Source organism: Carassius auratus, chromosome 37 (genome assembly GCF_003368295.1).
Source record: "Carassius auratus strain Wakin chromosome 37, ASM336829v1, whole genome shotgun sequence".
In the NCBI taxonomy this organism is placed as follows: domain Eukaryota; kingdom Metazoa; phylum Chordata; class Actinopteri; order Cypriniformes; family Cyprinidae; genus Carassius; species Carassius auratus.
The window spans coordinates 11,747,044-11,771,899 of NC_039279.1; the positions used below are offsets into that span (position 1 = coordinate 11,747,044).

General features: G+C 37.2%; 1 protein-coding gene across 1 annotated transcript; it reads left to right on the plus strand.

The window, feature by feature from the left end:
* The first annotated feature begins 7,611 nt into the window (after window positions 1-7,611).
* muc13b (mucin 13b, cell surface associated) lies at window positions 7,612-24,087 on the plus strand. The gene is made up of 13 exons (XM_026222781.1): window positions 7,612-7,800; window positions 18,757-18,867; window positions 19,093-19,215; window positions 19,928-20,047; window positions 20,173-20,279; window positions 21,301-21,359; window positions 21,595-21,713; window positions 21,877-22,014; window positions 22,111-22,156; window positions 22,527-22,564; window positions 22,669-22,756; window positions 22,850-23,045; window positions 23,231-24,087. The coding sequence occupies exons 1-13, from the start codon at window positions 7,740-7,742 to the stop codon at window positions 23,363-23,365; spliced, it is 1,341 nt and encodes a 446-aa protein (XP_026078566.1). The 5' UTR covers window positions 7,612-7,739; the 3' UTR covers window positions 23,366-24,087.
* Window positions 24,088-24,856: the final 769 nt, after the last annotated feature.

A 24,856-nucleotide genomic window follows, 5' to 3' on the forward strand; every position in this document is an offset into this window, starting at 1 on the left:
CAGATTTAGGGTATGAGAACTGCAAGACACATAAAAAGCTCTTGGATTTTTAACCAATAGCTTAGCCTGCACACCTTTGTTTTTTCATATTAGCCCTATTGTCATAGGACTGCCCCCGACAATCCTGAAAAGGCATGTTCAATTCCTCAAGCCTGTTAAGACTTAAGACTGGACAAACCCAGCCCAGTGGATTCTGGAGCTACATTTGCAATATTTGCAATATTTGCAGTCCTTGATTTCTGCTACCATTACCTCAATTATTTTGTCACTGACACACTCTATCAGCTCATTCTGGATAGTCTTACCTAAGTACTTGTTGTGCTGTATTCCACTATCAATTCGTCTGATGTGGTCTTTTAACACAGGGTTAAATTTTGCAATCAGTTCCACCTCTTTAAGGAAGTTCCTATTGTTGGCCTGATGCAAAGTATCAACAGACCCCGAGTGCAATATTCCTCTTTGCCAAAGACTGAATGATACTAATAAAATGGATGAAAAAATTTTCTGCCTCCAAAAGGGCCATTTCTGTTGCATCAATAGTCTTCTGCTTAGAAAGATGGAGGGCAAAGTCTTTCCACTTCACCATATTATTGCAATGATCTGGACTATTCTCATGCTGTTTCAGCAAAGCACCTACATTTAACCAATCACGCTGTCCCTGTGTTGAAAGTTTTGTGGGCTTTCTCAAGAATCATTTGCAACAGAAGCAGTACACCACATAATTTTTCTTTTAAAATAAATTAACCAGCTTTGCTTGATATTTTCCCCATTAACTAATTGTCTGTATGTGGTAGTGAAAGCTTTGTCCATCTGATTTCTCGGGGAAGGTGAAGGTGTCACTTATTGGCACTGGCCCTCTTCTTACCAGATCAGTTCTTTCTGAGTCTGACAGGAATTCTGACCATTCAACTGGGTCAATTGGAGGGGCTGTTGATCTATCTTGATAGCTGGAGCTTGTTGAGGGAGTGGATGGGAAATCTATAGCAGTGGGTGCAGATGTAGAATGACCTGTAGGGAAATTAGATAAAAAAATGGAATTATAACATAACACAGGATATTTTATAGTAAAGCTAACACAAAACAAAAACTGTTAGATTAACTGACCTGTCATGCTGGTAACTGAATTATCAAGTCAAGTCAAGTCACCTTTATTTATATAGCGCTTTAAACAAAATACATTGCGTCAAAGCAACTGAACAACACTCATTAGGAAAACTGTGTGTCAATAATGCAAAATGACAGTTAAAGGCAGTTCATCATTGAATTCAGTGATGTCATCTCTGTTCAGTTTAAAAAGTGTCTGTGCATTTATTTGCAATCAAGTCAATGATATCGCTGTAGATGAAGTGACCCCAACTAAGCAAGCCAGAGGCAACAGCGGCAAGGAACCGAAACTCCATCGGTGACAGAATGGAGAAAAAAAAAACTTGGGAGAAACCAGGCTCAGTTGGGGGGCCAGTTCTCCTCTGACCAGACGAAACCAGCAGTTCAATTCCAGGCTGCAGCAAAGTCAGATTGTGCAGAAGAATCATCTGTTTCTTGTGGTCTTGTCCTGGTGGTCATCTGAGACAAGGTCTTTACAGGGGATATGTATCTGGGGCTCTAGTTGTCCTGGTCTACGCTGTTTTTCAGGGATGTAGAGGTCCTTTCTAGGTGCTGATCCACCATCTGGTCTGGATACGTAATGGATCCGGGTGACTGCAGTGACCCTCTGATCTGGATACAGACTGGATCTGGTGGCTACGGTGACCTCGGAATAAGAGAGAAACTCCTTTAACAGATTTGGATATTAAAAGCATATTAGTATGTTATGTGTAAGCAAGGTTAAAGAGATGGGTCTTTAATCTAAATTTAAACTGCAAGAGTGTGTTTGCCTCCCGAACAATGTTAGGTAGGTTAATCCAGAGTTTAGGCGCCATATAGGAAAAGGATCTGCCGTCCGCAGTTGATTTTGATATTCTATGTATTATCAATGCAGAGATGTATAAAGTACTAGAGAACCATACTTGAGTAAAAGTACAAGTGCTCTATCAAAAAAGTTACTTGAGTAGAAGTAGAAGTGCTCTTTAAGCACCACACTTAAGTAGAAGTACTAAAGTATTCAACATTTTTTTGTACTTAAGTATTGCAAGTAGTCTATTTTAAAATGTACTACTCAAGTACTGAAAGTAAAAGTAGAAGTATTGTGTTATGTAGCTATTAAAGAAAGTAGTCAAAAGTTTGAACATATTGTTTTTACTATTTCAAATGATTAACCTAAAGGACAATCACAATTCCTTTGACTGTAACTTCTTGTAAACAAAAAACGGTTACTAGGGTTAGTTAGCCCAATTTGCAAAATGATGTCATTAATAACTTACCCTCATGTTGTTTCAAACCCGTAAGACCTCAGAGAGTCATTTAGAATTTTTTGAAGCATCGAAAATACATTTTGGTCCAAAAATAGCAAAAACTATGACTTTATTCAGCATTGTCTTCTCTTCCGTGTCTGTTGTAAGACAGTTAAAAACAAAGCAGTTTGTGATATCTGGTTCGCGAACGAATCATTCGATGTAACCGGATCTTTTTGAAACAGTTCACCAAATCGAACTGAATCGTTTTAAACAGTTCGCGTCTCCAATACGCATTAATCCACAGATGAATTAAGCTGTTAACTTGTTTAATGTGTCTGACACTCCCTCTGAGTTAAAACAAACCAATATCCCGGAGTAATTCATTGACTCAAACAGTACACTGACTGAACTGATGTGAAGAGAGAACTGAAGATGAACACCGAGCCGAGCCAGATAATGACTCGTTCACGAGTCAAGAACCGTTTCTGTCAGACGCGTCTGATTCGTGAACCGAGGAGCTGATGATACTGCGCATGTGTGATTTAGCGTGAAGCAAACCGACACACAGAGCGTCTGGAACCGAACTGATTATTTTGGTGATTGATTCTGAACTGATTCTGTGTTAATGTTATGAGCCCATGTGCAGTCAACGCCAATGACGCCATTGCATCGAGCGTAAAAGAATCGGTGAACTGTTTTCTTCAACTGGTTTATTGAATCGAACTGTCAGAATGAACTAACGTTACTGGTCATCCGAGAACCGATGCAACCGGTTCTTGACTCGTGAACGAGTCATTATCTGGCTCGGCTCGGTGTTCACTTCACAGCAGTTCAGTCAGCACGCGCAGTCTCGCTTGATTCGCTTAATGATGTGCCAGCTTCATCAAACCTGCCATCTACACTTCTGGCAGTGGTTTGTAATGGAATGATTCGTAACATTATTATAATTGTAACGAGTAACGATGCAGCACATAAAAAAAATATCGGAGTAAAAGTATTAAACTCAGCGAAAATATGTACCGAAGTAAAAGTGGAAGTAGGAGAAAAAAATAATACTCTAGTACAGATACCGCCTTTTAGTACTTAAGTACAGTAGTGAAGTAGTTCTACTTCGTTACTATACATCTCTGATTATCAAATTGCCTATGTCTTGAGAATGTAGCGGACGTAGAGGATTACAATGTAAATGGAGCTCATTCAAATACTGAGGTGCTAAACCATTCAGGGCTTTATAAGTAATAAGCAATATTTTAAAATCTATACGATGTTTGATAGGGAGCCAGTGCAGTGTTGACAGGACGGGGCTAATATGGTCATGCTTGTTGGTTCTAGTAAGAACTCTTGCTGCTGCATTTTGGACTAGCTGTAGTTTGTTTACTAAGCGTGCAGAACAACCACCCAATAAAGCATTACAATAATCTAACCTCGAAGTCATAAATGCATGGATTAACATTACTGCATTTGACATTGAGAAAATAGGCCGTAATTAAGATATATTTTTGAGATGGAAAATGCAGAAACGTGGCTTTCTAAGGAAAGATTGCGATCAAATAGCACACCTAGGTTCCTAACTGATGACGAAGAATTGACAGAGCAGCCATCAAGTCTTAGACAGTGTTCTAGGTTATTACATGCAGAGGTCCTATAATTTACACCTCTGTTTTTTCAGAATTTAGCTGTAAGAAATTGCTCATCATCCATTTTCAAATTGGTGTGTTTCACCGGGCTGCGAAGAAATATAGAGCTGAGTATCATCATCATAACAGTGAAAGCTAACACAATGTTTCCTGATGATATCTCCCAAGGGTAACATTGTGAAGAGTAGCGGCCCTAGTACTGAGCCTTGAGGTACTCCATACTGCACTTGTGATGGATATAATACATCTTCATTCACCATGCTAATGCACTTCCATTAATGCCAACAAAGTATTCAAGTCTATGCAAAAGAATATTGTGGTCAATTGTGTCAAACGCAGGATCCAATAAAACTAATAGAGAGATACAACCACGATCAGATGATAAGAGCAGGTAATTCGTAACTCTAAGGAGAGCAGTCTCAGTACTATGATACGGTCTAAATCCTGATTGGAAATACTCACATATACCATTTTTATCTAAGAATATAATTGTGAGGATACCACCTTTTCTAGTATCTTGGACAGAAAAGGGAGATTCGAGATTGGTCTATAATTAACTAGTTCTTTGGGGTCAAGGTGTGTTTTTTTTTTTTTTTTTTTTTTTTTAATGAGAAGCTTAATAACAGCCAGTTTGAAGGTTTTTGGGGCATATCCTAATGACAATAAGGAGTTAATAATAGTCAGAAGAGGATCTATGACTTCTGGAAGCACCTCTTTTAGGAGCTTAGATGATATAGGGTCTAACATACATGTTGTTGGTTTAGTTGATTTAACCAGTTTATACAATTCTTCCTCTCCTATAGTAGAGAATGAGTGGAACTGTTCCTCAGGGGGTCTATAGTGCACGGTCTGATGTGATACTGTAGCTGACGGCTGAATGGTTACAATTTTATCTCTAAAAGTATCGATTTTAGAAATAAAGTAGTTCATAAAGTCATTACTGCTGTGATGTTGGGGAATGTCAACACTTGTTGAGGCTTTATTTTTCGTTAATTAAGCCACTGTATTGCATTAATACCTGGGGTTATGTTTGTTTTCTTCTAAAAGAAAAGAAAATTAATCCGATCTAGCAGTTTTTAATGTTTTTCTGTAGGATAGGTTACTTTCCCGCCAAGCAATACGAAATACCTCTAGTTTTGTTTTCCTCCAGCTGCGCTCCATTTTTCGGGCTGCTCTCTTTACGGTGCGAGTATGCTCATTATACCATGGTGTCATACTGGTTTCCTTAACCTTCCTTAAGCGTAAAAGAGCAACAGTATTTAAAATGCTAGAAATCAGAATTATCATAAATATCTTGATTCCCACCTTTATAGAATATGTTGATCTATAGTGGGCAATGGTCAAAGTAACCTAATAATGTAATCTATTATGTATGCATAAAAATGTGTGTTTACTTTTAATTAACATGGGTGTTACACCATAACATATTTTTATGACAAAATTCATATTTCTATGACTTGATTTCATATTCCATGTGAATTTAACATTGAAAGTTAATATCAATAAAAACATTGCAAGTCAGGCTACTAAGTTAATCATAACATAACACTTTTGTTGGACAGAAAGAGAGCAAGAACATTTACATTATGGTTACTTACTGAATCGTTATCTGCTCTGTGCCACAAGGTGGCAGCAAAATGTGCAAATCTTATGTAAAGTCTCCTTGACTCAAATTCTGTTGCAACAAAAGGGTATGTCTGTCAAATCAAAACAAGTTATTTACTGTTTATCTAACAAGGAAAAAATGTATTCTGTTATTGGATGTTGTCAAAAGTGATGAATGTTTTACATGAGTAAACATCAATTCCTCTGGGCAAGACTCATATTCTTATGAGTTTTGACTTAACTCAAGTCTTATATTTATAGGAGTGTGTTAATTGTCTTGGCGGTTTTATCAGATTTTGAGTCAGCCTTGTCTATATCTTTTCTTAAATGAAAATTGATCTGTTCAGACAGCATTAGTATAAAATGGACAGCAGCACATACTGGTTAAAAAAAAAAAAAGATATTTCCATGAAGACACCTTTTCTATAGCCTCTAAAAAGATACATGAATTAAAGTGCAAAGGGCTTTGTTTTATGAGCCAATAAAAGGAGGTTTCATGTTGCTGGGAAACAGAAAGATAAATACTTTCCTGACTGAACAATTTACCCAAATCTTCTCTCTCTCTCTCTCTCTCTCTCTCTCTCTTAGAAACATGAACTGTCTGAACCAAGTCATCCATGTATCTCAATTAAAACATACAAGTTGTATAATGGCTGTAATTAACTGTTCTTTATTAGCCATCTGTAAAAATGGGTTGAACTTCAAGTTAGTGGAGTCAGTGCCTTAGCAACAGGACAAATGATATTTCCACTAAACCAGGCTTGACTGTTATGATGACTTGAACAACTATTGTCAAAATTTACAATAGTCTATTTTTTTTTTTTTTACAGTACAATTAGCCTTTTATTACATAGCTGACGGTGTATGTGCTTATGGGTTTAGTTAACAACTAGATTTAGTGAGATTCACATTATAATGCCTCTATGATTCAGCTCTCGTAAATGTATTATAGATGTTAAATAATGGATATGCAGTTGTGTGTTACAGTTTTAATATTTTTTTTCTTTCAGACGTTCTTTCAGTGACTCAGTTGGATGTGATACTAGATAAGTGTGTGCTACATTTCAGAAGAGGGTAAAGTGCATTAAGGCACTCTAGATTAATAAAACACCAGATGACACTTTTACGAGTTTTTATGTGACTGTAAACTTTTATGACAATGATTCAGTCTGACCTACCATAAACATATCACAAAATGTTGCATGGTGTTAGGCTATTTGACTAATGATGATGTTTGTGTGTATTCACTTCTACTGTACAATTTAGCAATGCAATCACAAATTGGTAATCCAATGTACCCCCCCCCCCCCCCCCCCCCCAATTCTGACTGGTTTCAGAATCCACAACTTTTCTTCTTCTTCTTTTCTGTTTACAGTTCATATTAACTGACTTTTTTTTTAATTCCCCAATTATGTATTGTATATAGAATATAGATGGTGATAGAATTTCATGTGATTTTTTTTTTTTTTTTATCAAAAAATGGTTTTAGAAATGTTATACCATTAATGTTATGGGTGAAATGTGGTCATTATTTAAGAGCAGCGCTTTTTCCATTTTCTTATCGAAGGGTTGGTATCAAAGGTCCCAAAATGTGTCAGTGGGTTTAAATAAATTTGCCCGCTTATTATCTAATAAATCAACAGAAGTCTGACTCTCTGGTTACATTACGTGCTTTTAGATGATACGGGCTGGTCCCTGAACATGAACTTAAATTGATATATCATTTGTCCACTTATATGCATGTTGCATATGTCTTTGGAATTTAGGCTGAGCACAATAAGGAATTATTCAAAATCATTCTTTTAAGTAAATTATGTACTGTTTATGCTTATCTGCAGCATATTCAAGTGTAATTAAGCTTATTTAAATATTAACTTTTAAACATCTTCTTCAGTCAAGAAACTTCCCTGTAGCTCACCTGCATTACCTTTCCAGGAGGCATGACTTTACCTCAACCTACGTCATTATTCATCTTTGGCCCTCCCCTTGATCTCAGGATTTAAACTGGTCTATCTACACTTTCTAATCACTGAATACAGGGCAGTGCTAAACAACCAGTCACCAGGGGATCTGTTTTCTCTCTCTCTCTCTCTCTCTCTCTCACTCTTTACGGTTCCTGTTTCTTACGAAGTAGCTGCACTGCCACTCTGACTAAAATTAGAAAATGAATATACCACTAAAGACCATTCTGATCTTCTGCTTAGTGGCTGCAAGTACAGCACAAAGTAAGTGTATTTCTTAAGATAAATTTGGATGTCATATTTAGCTGACCAAAAATGTCTATGTTCCTTTACTGGTCATTTTTATGGATATCTATATTATTGGGTTCTTAAATTGTGATCGCAAATTGGCTTACACTTATTTAAAAAAAAAAAACATAAACATGTAAACTCTGTTGTCATGTTGTTACTGTTTTGTAATTCTGACACAAGTTTTCAGAACCCTTGACTACTTGGTTTAACATAGCCTACTTGTCTTAAAACTAACTTTATAACGACTTAATAATTCATAATTTTGTGTGCATTAATGTGTATTTGTAATATAATTTAAATTAATCATTTATTAGGTCCTCTAAAAGCCAAAGATAATTAACAGTTATTGATTGTTTGACTTTTTGTAGAACTTTTTGTCACCGACACTGGAATTTTCTGTTATTTATCTGCAGATAGGCTGGCCAGTTGAGTTAAGCATTTGTTTGAGATTGCATCAGTGTACCTTAAATTGTAATTTTTAAATTTGGGTAAGTTTACCCAAATGGTCATTGTTCCTTAGAAGAGTGGCAACCTCTTATTTTATGTAATGACCTCATTTTTATTTAATTTATTTATTTGTGTGTGTGTGTGTGTGTGTGTGTGTGCGCATTTTTTATACGAATGCTGTTTTGACTTGGCATATTTTATTACTGGTTCATTTGGAGTAGTTAACCTTGAACTTGCACTTCCTTGTTGATGGGAAATTGGCATGTGAACTTTGTTATTTTCATCATGAGGGGTCTGAGTAACTTGAAATTGTATTGCTTACAAAGTCCATACCATTTTTATTGGATATTCAAAGATTATTTTCCACTGATGAGATATGGAGAGATTAAGGCCCCCAAACAGAAAACTTATTTGTTTCAAAGACTTTTTAGACAAAGCTGTTTTTCAAGAAAGCAAACAATGAAAAACAAACAGCTACATTCTTCTATTTTCCTTTTGCATTTTTCTTCACATCTTCAAGAGACATTTCTGATGACATGCACATGGTCGTATATACAGTGGCCCCAAAACATATTTAACCTTAAGTCATACAAAATGTAATTTTATTATGTTAATCTGTTAACTATGGTCATTAACATTTGACTACCAGAAAAAATGTTTTTACTGTTGTGTTGATGATAAATTGCCATGTAATTTTCTGCTACAGTGTCATTGTTACTGTTTAATAACAGCAAGCTGATTTTGTTTTCTGAATCCATAAATCCATGGTTTATAGAGTGATGATGTATTTTTGTTGGCCAATCGAAAGTTAGGGTAATTATTCTTACATGTTTTATTCATCATGATAATAGATAATAGATAGAGCATGATTATTATAAGCACATTAATAATGTAAAATATTTGTAAGTAATAAGTAAATGAGTTTAATTTTTCGTTGTAAGACAACTTATGATTCAATTCGATTCACAATACTGATTTCACAATTTCATTTTCTCACAATTTTATTATTATTATTTTTTTATTATTAGATTTAAGACAAATTATAAATGAAAAGGCACCCTTTAATTATTGCTTTGACAAAAAGCTGCACATTTCTTTGTGAAAATTAACATTTTAAAACAAACCCCCAAATCTAATCAAATAATTAAGACAACAACAAAAAAAAGCTTTTGCTTGTGCACTTTCCATTCAAAAGGAAAGTGCACAGCCATTTAAATTCCATTTAAAGGCAACCACTGCATTTGAATCACAACCCAAACAAAGAGGCTGAATACATGCAGCATGAGTTTTTTTTTTATTATTATTATTATTATTATTATTATTATCTAAATGACAGTGTATCATTTGAATTTTTAAAACAAAAACAGAATGCTCTGATTTTAGCTTTGTGAAACTATGCTACATTAAACATCTGCATGAAATAATGACAGCAGAGGGGCCGAATGACATGCAAATTCACTCTCTGATAGCACGTGGTGGTTCTGAAACAGCAGCAATACAAAGTCAAAGCAGCAGCACTTATGAACACTAGTTTGATATGCATCATACAGAGATGATGGGAAAAAATTATTATCTAAACTTTTCTAAAGACAGTCGGCTTAGAGTCAAGTCAAGTCACCTTTATTTATATAGCGCCTTAAATAAAATACATTGCGTCAAAGCAACTGAACAACATTCATTAGGAAAACAGTGTCGATAATGCAAAATGACAGTTAAAGGCAGTTCATCATTGAATTCAGTGATGTAATCTCTGTTCAGTTAAATAGTGTCTGTGCATTTATTTGCAATCAAGTCAATGATATCGCTGTAGATGAAGTGACCACAACTAAGCAAGCCAGAGGAGACAGCCGCAAGGAACCGAAACTCCATCGGTGACAGGATGGAGAAAAAAACCTTGGGAGAAACCAGGCTCAGTTGAGGGGCCAGTTCTCCTCTGACCAGACGAAACCAGTAGTTCAATTCCAGGCTGCAGCAAAGTCAGATTGTGCAGAACAATCATCTGTTTCCTGTGGTTTTGTCCTGGTGCTCCTCTGAGACAAGGTCTTTACAGGGGATCTGTATCTGGGGCTCTAGTTTTCCTGGTCTCTGCTGTCTTTTAGGGCAGTAGAGGTCCTTTCTAGGTGCTGATCAACCATCTGGTCTGGATACGTACTGGATTCGGGTGACTGCAGTGACCCTCTGATCTGGATACAGACTGGATCTGGTGGCTACGGTGACCTCGGAATAAGAGAGAAACAAACAAATATTAGCGTAGATGCCATTCTTCTAATGATGTAGCAAGTACATATGGTGTTATGGGAAGTGTTCCCGGTTCCGGTTTACCTAATTAATGCAGCCTAAAAATCCTTTAACGGATATGGATATTAAAAGCACATTAGTATGTGTAAGCCAGGTTAAAGAGATGGGTCTTTAATCTAGATTTAAACTGCAAGAGTGTGTCTGCCTCCCGAACAATGTTAGGCAGGTTATTCCAGAATTTAGGCGCCAAATAGGAAAAGGACCTGCTGCCTGCAGTTGATTTTGATATTCTAGGTATTATCAGATTGTCTGAGTTTTGAGAACATAGCGGACGTAGAGGATTATAATGTAAAAGGAGCTCATTCAAATACTGAGGTGCTAAACCATTCAGGGCTTTATAAGTAATAAGCAATCTTTTAAAATATTTACGATGTTTGATAGGTATCCAGTGCAGTGTTGACAGGACCGCGCTAATATTGTCATACTTCCTGGCTCTAGTAAGAACTCTTGCTGCTGCATTTTGGACTAGCTGTAGTTTGTTTACTAAACGTGCAGAACAACCACCCAATAAAGCATTACAATAATCTAACCTTGAGGTCATAAATGCATGGATTAACATTTCTTCATTTGACATTGAAAGCATAGGCAGTAATTTAGATATTTTTGAGATGGAAAAATGCAGTTTTACAAATGCTAGAAACATGGCTTTTTAAGGAAAGATTGCTATCAAGTAGCACACCTAGGTTCCTAACTGATGTCGAAGAATTGACAGAGCAACTATCAAGTCTTAGACAGTGTTCTAGGTTATTACAAGCAGAGTTTTTAGGTCCTATAATAAACACCTCTGTTCTTTTTCAGAATTTAGCAGTAAGAAATTACTTGTCATACAGTTTTTTATATCGATTATGCCAGTGGTTCCCAACCTTTTTCAGCTCGCGGCCCACACAACCAAACACATATGTTTGCGTGGCCCACTTCAAAAAAATTAACTGACCCCGCTATTGTTGGGTAAATAATGAAGTACTCAGAAGCTAGATTGTTAACTGTATTTATTGAATGAACTAGGGATGTGCGATATGGACAAAAAAAAAAAAAAAAACTATCGCGATTTCTTTGATCAATTTTGCGATTGTGACACACACGATATGCTTTTACAGTCATAAATGCTTTCAGGATTAATTTGAAACATGTTTCCAAAAGAAAACAAATTAGAGCTTTATAAAAAAAAATTGTAACGTCTCTAGAACAGACATAAGTCAAAATTATCACTATAGTAAAGATGTAACAAAATGTACAGACTTTTTTGTGATGCATTGTTCATAGAACTCATTAATTGTGGCGGTGCCTCAGGTTTTTGCAGTGTGTATACAGTATGTGTATGCGGTCAGCAGCGAGAGTGCATAAATATAACGCGAAAGCACATTAAAATAATGCACGAGCGCGAATCTCTCTGCGCTGTCACAAAACCAGACGTACTTGCTCAGATACACGCTGCTCTGCGCGGAGAGAGTGTGCGCACTTAAAACGTGTCTCCTCTCACTTAAACTGCATCCTGTGCACTCACATCTCTCTCTATGCTCATGTGTTAGATATTAAATATTTTGCACATTTTTATTTCTAGCCTTTTATCGCGTCCAGTGTGACGCTCTGATCCGTCAACATGGGCTCGGGAAAAAGGTGCATCACAGACAGAGTGTGAACCTGGAGTTACAGGCATGCCCAGTCTGTTCTGTTCTCGCGCTAGGCACACTGCATGCATTCTGATTTAGAATGGACTGGAAATGAACAGAAAACAACTCTGGCTGGCACCGCTCACCAAAACGGGAAAACCAGATCCAGGCAGAGCTCGGCAGCAAGTAGATAGTCACCGGAGCAAGCAGTCAGGAGGAAACACAACAGCCATTTTTGCATGTTTGAATTTGCTGTTCTGTAGCATATGCAGCAAAAATATCTAAGAAAAAAAAATATTTTTTGTTATTTAATTATATATATATATATATATATATATATATATATATATATATATATATATATATGAAATGATGTTATGTTATGACTTAGACATTTTTACATATATTAACAATATTTTTTATTTTAGTAGTAATTGGCGGCCCACATGCAATACCACCGCGACCCACTAGGGTGGCGCGGACCACAGGTTGAAAGCCACTGGATTATGCATTCCATTAGTTTTTCAAATTGGTGTGTTTCACCGGGCCGCAAAGAAATATAGAGCTGAGTATCATCAGCATAACAGTGAAAGCTAACACAATGTTTCCTGATGATATCTCCCAAGGGTAACATATAAAGCGTGAAGAGTAGCGGCCCTAGTACTGAGCCTTGAGGTACTCCATACTGCACTTGTGATTGATATGATACATCTTCATTCACTGCTACGAACTGATGGCGGTCATATAAGTACGATTTAAACCATGCTAATGCACTTCCATCAATGCCAACAAAGTGTTCAAGTCTATGACGCAGAAGAGGATCTATGACTTCTGGAAGCACCTCCTTTAGGAGCTTAGATGGTATAGGGTCTAACATACATGTTGTTGGTTTAGATGATTTAACAAGTTTATACAATTCTTCCTCTCCTATAGTAGAGAATGAGTGGAACTGTTCCCCAGGGGGTCTATAGTGCACTGTCTGATGCGATACTGTAGCTGACGGTTGAATGGTTGCAATTTTATCTCTAATAGTATCGATTTTAGAAGTAAAGTCGTTCATAAAGTCATTACTGCTGTGGTGTTTGGAAATGTCAACACTTGTTGAGGCTTTACTTTTTGTTATTTTAGCCACTGTATTGAATAAATACTTGGGGTTATGTTTGTTTTCTTCTAAAAGAGAAGAAAAGTAATCGGATCTAGCAGTTTTTAATGCTTTTCTGTAGGATAGGTTACTTTCCCGCCAAGCAATACGAAAAATACCTCTAGTTTTGTTTTCCTCCAGCTGCACTCCATTTTTCGGGCTGCTCTCTTTAGGGTCCGAGCATGCTCATTATACCATGGTGTCAATCTGTTTTCCTTAACTTTCCTTAAGCGTAAAGGAGCAACTGTATTTAAAGTGCTAGAAATAGAGAGTCCATAGTTTCTGTTACATCATCAAGTTGTTCTGAGGTTTTGGACATGCTAAGGAATTTGGATACTGTAACGATATTCCCTTTGTAATCATCGGGAAGAAGGAGGCGGGAACCGGCGCACAATCAAAAAGCATTTTAATAATCAAAAAAAAATACAAAACGGCGCGTTAGCCCCTCACGGCGACTGACGCGCACAAATAAAAGCCAAAACGTAAAATAATGTCCCAGGCCTGGTCCTCTCTCGTCCTTCACGGTCATCACTCCAGTTTTATTTCCTTCCATCTCCTACGTGGGACTCGATACTGGCGGTGGGGCGCAGGTGTAGCTCATCTCCAATCACTACACCTGGCCTCACTCCTCGTTCCCACGCCTCTCGGCCCCGCCCCACTCGCCACTCCCGAGACTGCGCTCTACTCCCCCCCCCCCCTTCCCTCCGGGGGGGACCGCTCACGGGGACCTGCGGGAACCTGGGGGTAGGACAGACGAGGCGAGAGAAAAGGAGATGGAAGGAGGAGCGACAAGGACGAGAGAGGGGAGAGAGAAAAAAAAAAAAAAAAAAAATTTCCGGTTCCCAGACGCACTGCTGCTCGGCCCTCCACCGGCTGGGTGATCTCCTCCGCGGTGCCCAGCGGTGGCACTGGACGGCCCTCGGCGGACGGCACGACACTCCTCCGCCGCCCGGTGGACGGCGACGGCTCCTCCGATTTTGGGCAGCGGCAGGAGTCCCCCGTTCCCTGCCCCTCCGGATTCCGTCACGGAGGCGGCAGGCTCCGGCCCCCTGGCGAACGGCCCCCTCCATATCGTGGGCGGTCGGCAGCGAGCTCGCCCGTCCCCGGCAACTTGCTCCAGCCCACCGCCTCGAGCGTCCATGGCGGCACATACCTCGCCTGCTCGAGGGCACCGCGGATTCACCACACTCCGGCGAGGGATCTTCAGCAGCGCGTCCCTCCTTCTCCCGGGCTTCGGCACCACTGTAACGATATGGACTTCCTATTCATTGGGAAGAAGGAGGCGGGAACCGGCGCACAATCAAAACACTTTAATAATCAAAAATAAATACAAAACGGCGCGTCAGCCCCTCACGGCGACTGACGCGCACAAATAAAAAGCAGACATAAAATAATGTCCCAGGCCTGGTCCTCTCTCGTCCTTCACGGTCGTCACTCCAGTTTTATATCCTTCCATCTCCTACGTGGGACTCGATACTGGCGGTGGGGCGCAGGTGTAGCTCATCTCCAATCACTACACCTGGCCTCACTCCTCGTTCCCACGCCTCTCGGCCCCGCCCCACTCGCCACAGATACATCAGGAAGATAACTTAAAAAGTAGTCTTTTGTGGTAAAAGTAATGGTTCTTCCATACTTGTAACTTGAAGTAGATTTTACAATTTTGGCTATATGAAGTTTGCACAAAACTAAATAATGATCTGAAATATCATAACTTGGCTGCATAATTTCAACACTATCAACATCAATTCCATGTGACATGATTTCGACAATTAGTAGGTCCTGAAATGTGTTGTCTAACCCCAATAGAGTTCATAATGTCTATAAATGCTGATCCCAATGCACCTTTTTCATTATCAACATGGATATTAAAATCACCAACTATTACATTACATTTACATTTATCTGACGCTTTTATCAAAAGTGACTTAAAATTGCTATGTATGTCAGAGGTCGCACGCCTCTGGAGCAACTAGGGGTTAAGTGTCTTGCTCAGGGACACATTGGCGTCTCACAGTGGATTCGAGCCCGGGTCTCTCACACCAAAGCCATGTGTCTTATCCACTGCGCCAACACCACCCACCTATTAAAACTTTATCTGCAGCCAGAACTAACTCAGATGTAAAATCACCAAACTCTTTAATAAACTCTTTATGGTGCCCTAGTGGCTTGTAGCCAGTACAAACATAACAGGGGATTTATCATTAACATTTGTTTCTCTATATAATGTTATATGAAGCACCATTACTTCAAACGAGTTATACTTGAAGCCTGCCCTCTGAGAAATCCTAAAAACAATAAATTGAAGCAAAACCTCCCCCTTTGCCTTTTAGATGTGGCTCATGTTTATAACAGTAATCTTGGGGGGTGGACTCATTTAAAATAATGTAATCATCAGGTTTTAGCCAGGTTTCTGTCAAACAGAGCACATCTATATTATGATCAGTGATCATATTATTTACAAAAAGTGTTTTCGTAGAAAGGGATCTGATATTCAATAAGCTAAGATTTATCATTTTTTTATCCATATTGCATCTGTTTTTTATTTGTTGAACCTCAATTAAATTGTTAATCTTAACTTGGTTTGGACGTTTTTTGTATTTTCTTGTTCGAGGAACAGACACAGTCTCTATAGTGTGATATCTAGGTGAAAGAGTCTCTATCCGCCGAGAATTAGCTGACCTCTGTGATGTGAGGCAGCTAGGAGATGGTTGGTTTAGCCAGTCTGTCTGCTTCCTGACCTGGGCCCCAGTTAGCCAAGTATAAACACTAAGACTATTTGCCATGTTTCTAGAGAGAAGAGTGGCGCCACCCCAGGAGGGATGAAGACCATCTCTTTTCAACAGGTCAGGTCTGCCCCAAAAGCTTGTCCAATTGTCTATGAAACCTATGTTATTTTGTGGGCACCACTGAGACATCCAGCCATTGAGTGATGACAATCTGCTATGCATCTCGTCATATATTCACGTTCCATACAATAGAATGACCAATAACTATAGCACTTTCATCAGGTTTCTCAGTGGCTGCATCACTGAGTGGGGAGAACCTGTTTAATGTTTTGATCGGAACAGAAGAGCGGTGTTTTGACCCACGACTACGCTGCCTCACTGTCACCCAGCTGCCCTGCTGCAGGGGCTCTGTTGCCGGAACCGAACAATGTACAGGAATCCCTGAGCTAGACGCATACAAAGCCGTATCTCGAGCCTTAACATTCTTGCTGTCCTCAATTAAAGTCAGGATGCATGTCTCTAATTCTGAAATCTTCTCTGTCAGCCTAACTATTTCCCTGCATTTATCACATGTGAATCCCTCACCTGCGACAGAGATAGATAAACTGTACATGTGGCAAGAGGTGCAAATAATAATAGCAGGAGAAGCCATTACTCACCGTGATTGATGAAATATTTTTACTGCCGTTGTTTGATGAACTTGAAACAGCGATAGGTTCGAATGAAAATGGTAATGTCAAGCTAAAGCTTTGCAGGTGTACTGCACTCAAGGATATAAAATAAAAGTGAACGATCAAAATTAATCTGATAAGATTGATCGATAATATCAGAAATATGGTGTGAATTAAGTTATATTTTATCACTTAAAAAAAAAGATAATAAGAGTGATAGTAAGATAAAGATTCTAGAGAAAAATAAAATAAAAACAGCTACACGGAGCTACGATTAGCTACAGAAGGCCAACAGGAAGTAGAGAAAATTTTTATAAACTCCCTCCCCCAAATGTATCGCAATTCATTTAACATCTCAATCGATTTGAATCTTCCATATTTGTATCGATTTTAAACCTGCTCGCACTGAATCGTTAAGTTCTTACTTTTTGTTATTTTGACATTCAATGTCAGATACAGCAACACCATACACCAACACTTCAACGAATAAAAAGGCACCCTGCCGACTACGACAAAATGTGGCGCCCCCAAATCATACAACTAACTACTCCACCCCTTGAGCTTAGTTGGTTAGTGCAGGTTTCAGAGCAAGGGGAACTCTGCTCCAATCAAAATATACAGACACAGGTTCGTAGTTGTATAAAAATACAATCTTAATAAATAGTTGAAGGTGTTGGTTGGCCTGAATGAAAACAAAATATCAAACAAATAAATGACTAGAAATTTCACCAAGCCATCAGTATGGGAGCAAGTAGAGTGCTTTGAGCAAACACTAAGAGGAGGCCAAGTTCTCACTACCACCCGTGAACAGAGGCACAGAGCCTTTTAAGTAATAAACACTAGAGCTTAATGTCTACACACTGCAAACTCACAGAACTCTAATAAATATAGTTAAGACATTAAGATTCATACTACACGGCACTGCAAACGTCTTGAGCAAGAGAAAACAAGAACCAAAACCCACTTTCCAGTGAAGTCTCTTGCACTACCCTGGCTCCCCCCACACAGAGGATGTTTACAGAAGGAATTGGAAGTAAACTAAATGAAAAACACAAAACAAATGAATAAATAAAAAAAAATAGTGAAAATAAACCCACCCTAGCCTGTGACGTACAATTAACACACTCACATACAATAACAGCTATAGCCAACATGCTAGAGGAAAACAAACAATAATAAAAAAAATAAATAAATAAATAAAAAAAACTATACTATAAGCAGCACCCCACAATCGAATCAAACAATATGGAGAGCTGCAGCCAGCAACTCAAGTGTAGCTGTACGGGTCTGTTGCAGCATTAACAGTGAATGGGAAACACTAGGTTGGGTGTAAACATCCCACTGCAGTCACAGCACCCAGGCGATGCTCGTTAAACACAGAAGTAGTTTGGCATTACTTTGCCTTAGTTCGCTCGCCCATTCACAGTCTCACAAGTAAACAAATGTTGCACAGCGGCTCAATCAGCACCGGCTATCCACTCACTGAACACTAAAAAACAACACTTAATGCTGCGGCACCTGGGGAGCAGTTGGGGGTTCAGTGCCTTGTCCAAGGGCACCTAAGTCGTGACATTGAAGGTGGAGAGAGCACTGCACATGCATTCCCTCACCTACAAGAAAGAAAGAAAGAAAGAAAGAAAGAAAGAAAGAAAGAAAGAAAGAAAGAGAGGATTGAAAGGATCCAAAGGATCCTAATCCTAACCCGGCCCACAGGCTACAGTAATACAAATTACTTTGAGGATTCAGTATTAATTTTACCAGGATTCTTAGAGGATTTAGTGTTAACATTATTATTGTTGTAGTGATCATATTTTTCTAGGCCAATTGTTTTGTAATGTAATTGACTTTTTTCTTAGAAGAAGCTTTAAGATAAAATACTGGTAAATGTATAAAATAATTTAAACTCAAATAATTATTATTTGTCCACGTATATATTTGATAAGTAGCTGTGTAAAAAGGGGGATAATGTAACTTCAGTCAGAAGTTTTATTATGGACTTTCTGCAACCTCTTCTTACATAAAACCTTTCTCCACAGCTCATGAGAAGACAAGGACTGGTACTTTTACCAACGACTCTGTGGTAACTAATCCTACAGCCAATACTCCGGCCACCACAACTGTTAACACCACAACCACTACGACACAAGGTACTCACACTGTCTTAATCATAAATCCCACCAGCAGGCCCAAATGCTTCAAAATAATTTAAACTCAAATCATTATTACTTGTCCACATATATATTTGATACGTAGCTGTATAAAAAGGGGGATAATGTACCTACAGCCAAAACTAACCCATTTATAAGATCATCATGATGCAGTTTTTTATGGACTTTCTGCAACCTCCTCTCACATAAAACCTTTCTCCACAGCTCCTGGGGAGATAAGTAATGTTACTTTTACCACAGAAAAAACTACTAATTCTACAGACAATACTTCTGCCAGCACAACTCCTGACACCATAACTGTTACCACCAAAACCACTACGAAACAAGGTACTCACACCATCATAGTCTTAAATCACACCAGCAGGCCCAAATGCTTCATAATAATATCAATCATTATAAAAAGTAATAAATAATCATGTCATAATTTACTCACTGTCCTTGTATGACCTTCTTCTGTGAAGCATAAACGACACAATTTTAAACAATATACTGGTCACTTGCAATTACAGTGGATGGGGACTGAAGCCTTTAAGCTTAAAAAAAAAAAAAAAAAAAAAAAAATTGGAAAAGAATGAAAGTGTCATAAAGAGGTCCATATGACCATGTGTATTATGATTTAAATCATTAAGTCAATGAGTTAAACCCAGGAGACTAATCATACCATTCTGTGAACTAATCATTCAGAATAAAAATGTGAACTAGATCAGTCGATGCATTTAAGACATCCATTTCTTTTTATTGACCAATCAGATATTGCTACACCATGAACTTACCAAGGTTAAACTATAGGACAAATGTCAAGATTTTTAGTGAATAATATCTTAAATTTTGGTCGGTTTTTATTTGGAATATAGCACAGAAGTCATATGGACTACTTTTATGACACAAGTGCTTTGAGTCTTTTTACTGAAGCTCGGTAACATGATTGTCATTTTACAATATATTGATATAAGTTACTTATAGAAAATAAACACTGCTGGAAAAGATCTTTCCTGGTTTATGCAGGTAAAAAATGGCTTCATGTTTGTTCATTTTCAAGGTCCCTGTGTTCCAAATCCTTGTATTGGAGACAGTAAATGTGAAGAACGCTTTGATGACTTCTTTGCTTGCATCTGCCGACCTGGACTGGTTTACTTGGAAATGAGAGGCTGCATTCAAAGTATGACTCACTCAGTGTTGAATCATTAGATCCTAAGTGTATATGTTTGACAAAATAATATGCTTAAAGCAGACACTAAGCTGCCATTTAGCTTAATGTTTCATATATATATATATATATTGCAGCAAAGGTCTTCCCAGGTATTTTAAATTTGAGCATGGATTTTGATCCAAATATGGCTGACAAAAAGTCTAGAGAGTTTCAACTGCTTGCAAGTGAAATTGAGAATAAGGTAAGAGACTACATTTCCTTTTCGATTTGTGTAGACATTCAATCCTAACCAACACACTCTATAGACCAGTTCAGAGTAGACGTCACAGTTACGTCACTTGCAGCTTCGTGCGCATAGTGGTTGCAGAAAAACATTGGGAACAAGTGGAGGTAAATCCACGGAATAAGAGAAAAAAATATATATATTTTTGTGCCTTCTGATGTCAAGATCAGAATACAAATAATTTTTATAGAATACTGTTGTCAGAGACGCCATTTGAAGCTAAAAGCTGAAGATTAAACGGACATATTTTGAATGAAAACTGCTATGATTCATCTACTTTTAAAGCATACATTTGATTTAAACAATAGGTCTACATAATATTCACATTTGCTGTTCAATGATGTATTGTATTAGTCCTACAAACCTTACTTTTAATATTTTTACATAACATTTATTTATTTTATCTCACAATTCTGACTTTTTTTTTTTTGCAAATGCGAGTTTATATATCCAAAATGAAGACTTTATCACTCGACTTGAGTTTATCAATTCCGAAAAAAAAAGAGCTGAGGGGAAAAGAGAGATTGATGCGTTTTTTTTATTATTATTATTATTCCAGTTGAAAACCGTAATTTTCTGCCACTAGATAGTCTCCGCACACAAAAAAATGTCATCCCTGTTTCAGATCTGTAAGACTATCCCACTATCTCACGTCAATTTCATTAAATAACAGTGCTTATCGCTGAGTGAAAAGCTCTTGTAATATGCAGAGAACATTTTGAAAATTACATCTAATCAATATAATCGAAAATCTTTTTAAACCTAACAATTTTATACTGTATCCGTGTAATTCTCTATCCGTAAAGGCTATTCCTTCCCGGGTTTTCTGCAACCATAATCAAAACCTAAAATTGGTCTATAGCAGCATGTCTACCAAGATTTTTCATTTTTACATAGTAAAGGATGAGTAATATAAATAAATGGTTGTAACAGATGATGTCCAATAGCATTGCTTTGTATATTCTTAACCCTAATATAGCTCAAAGAAATCCTGAGTAATGACAATGGCTACATTAATTCCACCGTTTTGAGTCTGAGGTAAGTACCACTTGTTATAATAACCCTTCCTTTAAACATTAACTTGTGAATGTAATAACCTCTGAGACTGTTTTTTAGTTTTCTGTTACTCATTGTTGAATACATATTGCAAATAATAATTCACATTTTCAGTCTTAGCATTATGAGAAAGCGTGGAACAGCTTTAATTTTGCCCCTAGCTAAAGGCTAATGAGTTTCAAAACTTTTAACAGTTTATCATTATTTCCTTTTACAGCAAAGGCAGTGTAATTGCAGACGTTCAGAATTTCTATGACTTGTCATCCGATGCCACATCAGTTTCAGTTGCAAATAAGATTGAAAATAACAAATGGCCAGAAGCCAATGGTTTCAAAGGTACATCTGAGGCTTCTTTTGATTGTTTTGTTTTGTTTTGTTTTGTTGTTGTTGTATTTTTTTTTTTTTTTTTTTTTTGCAATGATTTTGAACAATTTGGCAATTACAAGCATTAGAATGAAGCATACATTTGTACATTTTAACTTATATACTCAATTCACAGGAGGCAGGGTGTGTGATCTTGACATTTGTGACAATACCACCACCAAAGCCTGTGAAGAACAAGAGGCTAGTGGTACTGCAAGGTGTACTTGCAAAGAAGGGTACATCAAGTCACAATTCACATCACTTTCCTGCCATTGTAAGTTCCTTTTTTTGCTCCCTAGTATGTATGCACAACTTCAAAACATTCAAACTGGTCCTCATAAATTTATTATTGTGCTCCTATCTTTTATAGCTTGTCCAAATGGGGAAATGGCGGTGGGTGAAGACAGCTGTAAAAAGTATGCACTTGCATTATTTCATTAAATATATTAATTAATCTATATGAAAATGTCATAATTATTTCAGAAACAATTAATGTTATCTCAAGGCCAACTAAAGTCCTCTATGGTATGGTATAACATGCTCATTAAGCCCACCGATTAAAAAAAAAGAAAATGCACCATGCCCTATGAAGTAATCATTCTGTAAAATCTATATTAACTGGTTTTATTTAAGTCAAATATGATTAAATATGACTTATTTAATAATATTTATGAATACATAAGTAACTCACATGTCACAAGGCAAAGACATATGTGTAATATTATGTGTGTCATAATGGGTGTTGTGGTTCCATGGTATCACAGAGAGATGTTTTGATTATTTTAGGTGTTCTTTTGGTTTCTCTGGATTTAATTGCAGTGATCGTAAGTCTGCTCTCCACCATCATCTGAATCAAGCTCATCTTCTCTGTTTTACTACTTTAGATGAACATTTATGAGACTATTTTTAATGCAGATTCTCATTACAGCATATCTTTTGGTTGTGATCGCGGTGTCCACTGTGTTGGGTGTATTGCTGATTATCTTTATTGTTGCCCTGATAGTTGTAAGCTGCAGGTGAGAGTCCACAACACATTTCCTTAGCCCATTTACACAAACATTATATGGATTTAAAACATTCATTTTGTCTGTGTCCATTAATAATTAAAGGAATCAAAAGGGAAGCTCCTCATCCCAGGTAGATTTTAGCTCAAACTATGGCAATAAGGAATTACATAAACCTACCGGAGTTCCCAGGATTCCTCGGGCCAACCCTGACACTAGCTTGAAGTCTACAAATCTGGAGATGGCAGATAGTGGGAGCAATCAGGCACTGGTGACCAGAGATCGCCCAGAGAGCAAAACGGTAAGACTAGGACTAAAGTCCTACTCGCTGGGTTTATTACAGGCCACATGCATTTTAGTTATGACCCTTGTTGAGCATCTGTTATCTAAATAAAGTGTTTCTAACTATTTGATCAAAGTGATACAATCACATTTATTAATAAAGCAACTCTTAAGTATCTCAAAACATTATTTGTGTTCTTGTAGCACTACTACGAGGGCGTGAGTTATAGGGGTCAAGTTCCTTCAGTGTACTCCAGCAATGGCGGGAGAGGAGAGGAAAATGGTGGTGTTCACAACCCATACTTTCGACAAGATGATGACAGAATGCGCAGATATTAACATAATTTAATTTGTTTGGATGATTTTTGTTCATTTTCATGTGGATTGAATTAAAAAATAATAATAATCTTTGTTGACACATATTTGAAGATTTTAATGGAAAGTAGTTATTTCCTTTTACATAAATCTTTCATTAACCATAGGAACAGAACTCAGAGTTCCATCATATTTATATTCTGTGGTTTTAGCATCTAATGAAATTCGGTTTTTGGGTTTCAATCTTGATCTAACCTTTTGCTTTAAAAGTATTTGGATTTTTTTTTTCTTTTCCATCTTACAAACTTTAAAACATTTTAGTTTTTCAGTTCCAACAAATATATATATTTTTAAACACATCCATGTTTTAATGCAATAGTTGTTTAAGTCAGATATTTCAATGTTCATATTTATGACATGTATGTTTATTTTTTCTACACTCAGCTGTACGAAATAAAAACAAATCAATGTTTTTTTTTTCAGATATTGATGCAACTTATTTATTCACGAAGATAAATTATGATTAACTGTTCTAATTGTAACTATGCCAGTTGATGCATTTTATTACAGATGATTTTAAGAAATAATAATAAAAACTTAATATTTTGTATTTAAATAACATGGAGTTAATAAAGCATTAGATGTTTCTTTAAATAATGTATCCACGGGTATATACATGTTCTTCTGTTAGTGTATGACATTTTTAATAAATTAGATATTCTTATGAAACAGACACATAATTTTTATTAATGTGTTCATACATTTTAAATGCTTACTTTTTCAAATGCCTTATATTCTGACATCAATAACAGAATAATAAAAGCTTAAACTGTTTTTGTTTGTTTGCAACATTGTTTGCAAAAATGACTTTTATAATATTCCTTCCTGCTAGCTTTTTAAAAAAAATGTAAATTCATCCTTTTGCACTGCACTTAACACATGCAAATACACTATATTAAGCACAATACTACACTGCATTTCATCATTATTAATGCTTTATAAGTTAATGATGAACTCATAACTTAAATGACTTAAAATGCCATCTCACTTAGCATGGCCGTCCCACTTTGCAAATATGTCTCAGATATATTTCTTGGGACACAAGAAAAAAAAGAAAAAAAGCTTCTGTAGAACATATTCTGATATGAAATAGCTTTTTGTTTTCTTACACTTCACATGAATAAATTCTGTAACTTTTCCCTAATAAGATTTTAGACAAGTCATTATTTTAAAATGTAAATTATTTTCCTGTAAATGGTTATGAAATGAGCTCTGCCCCAATTGTCAATGGTAAATGGACTGCATTTATATAGCGCTTTCAACAGACCCATGGCCATCCAAAGCACTTTACAAGTTGCCTCACATTCACCCACCGACAGCAACGTGTCAGCCAGGCACCATCCAGCTTGTCGGGAGCAGCTGGGGTTAGGTGTCTTGCTCAAGGGCACCTCGTCAGGTGGAGCTGGGGATTGAACCACCACCTTCCAGTTTGTAGACAACCTACATGAACCACTG

What these genes read in the sequence shown, in the direction of transcription:
- muc13b (XM_026222781.1), top strand. Translation starts at nt 7,740, where the DNA reads ATGAATATACCACTAAAGACCATTCTGATCTTCTGCTTAGTGGCTGCA. An exon ending in GGCTGCAAGTACAGCACAAA is followed by an intron (nt 7,801 to 18,756) that starts GTAAGTGTATTT and finishes CTTTCTCCACAG; the next exon opens with CTCATGAGAAGACAAGGACT. An exon ending in TGGATTTAATTGCAGTGATC is followed by an intron (nt 22,565 to 22,668) that starts GTAAGTCTGCTC and finishes TTCTCATTACAG; the next exon opens with CATATCTTTTGGTTGTGATC.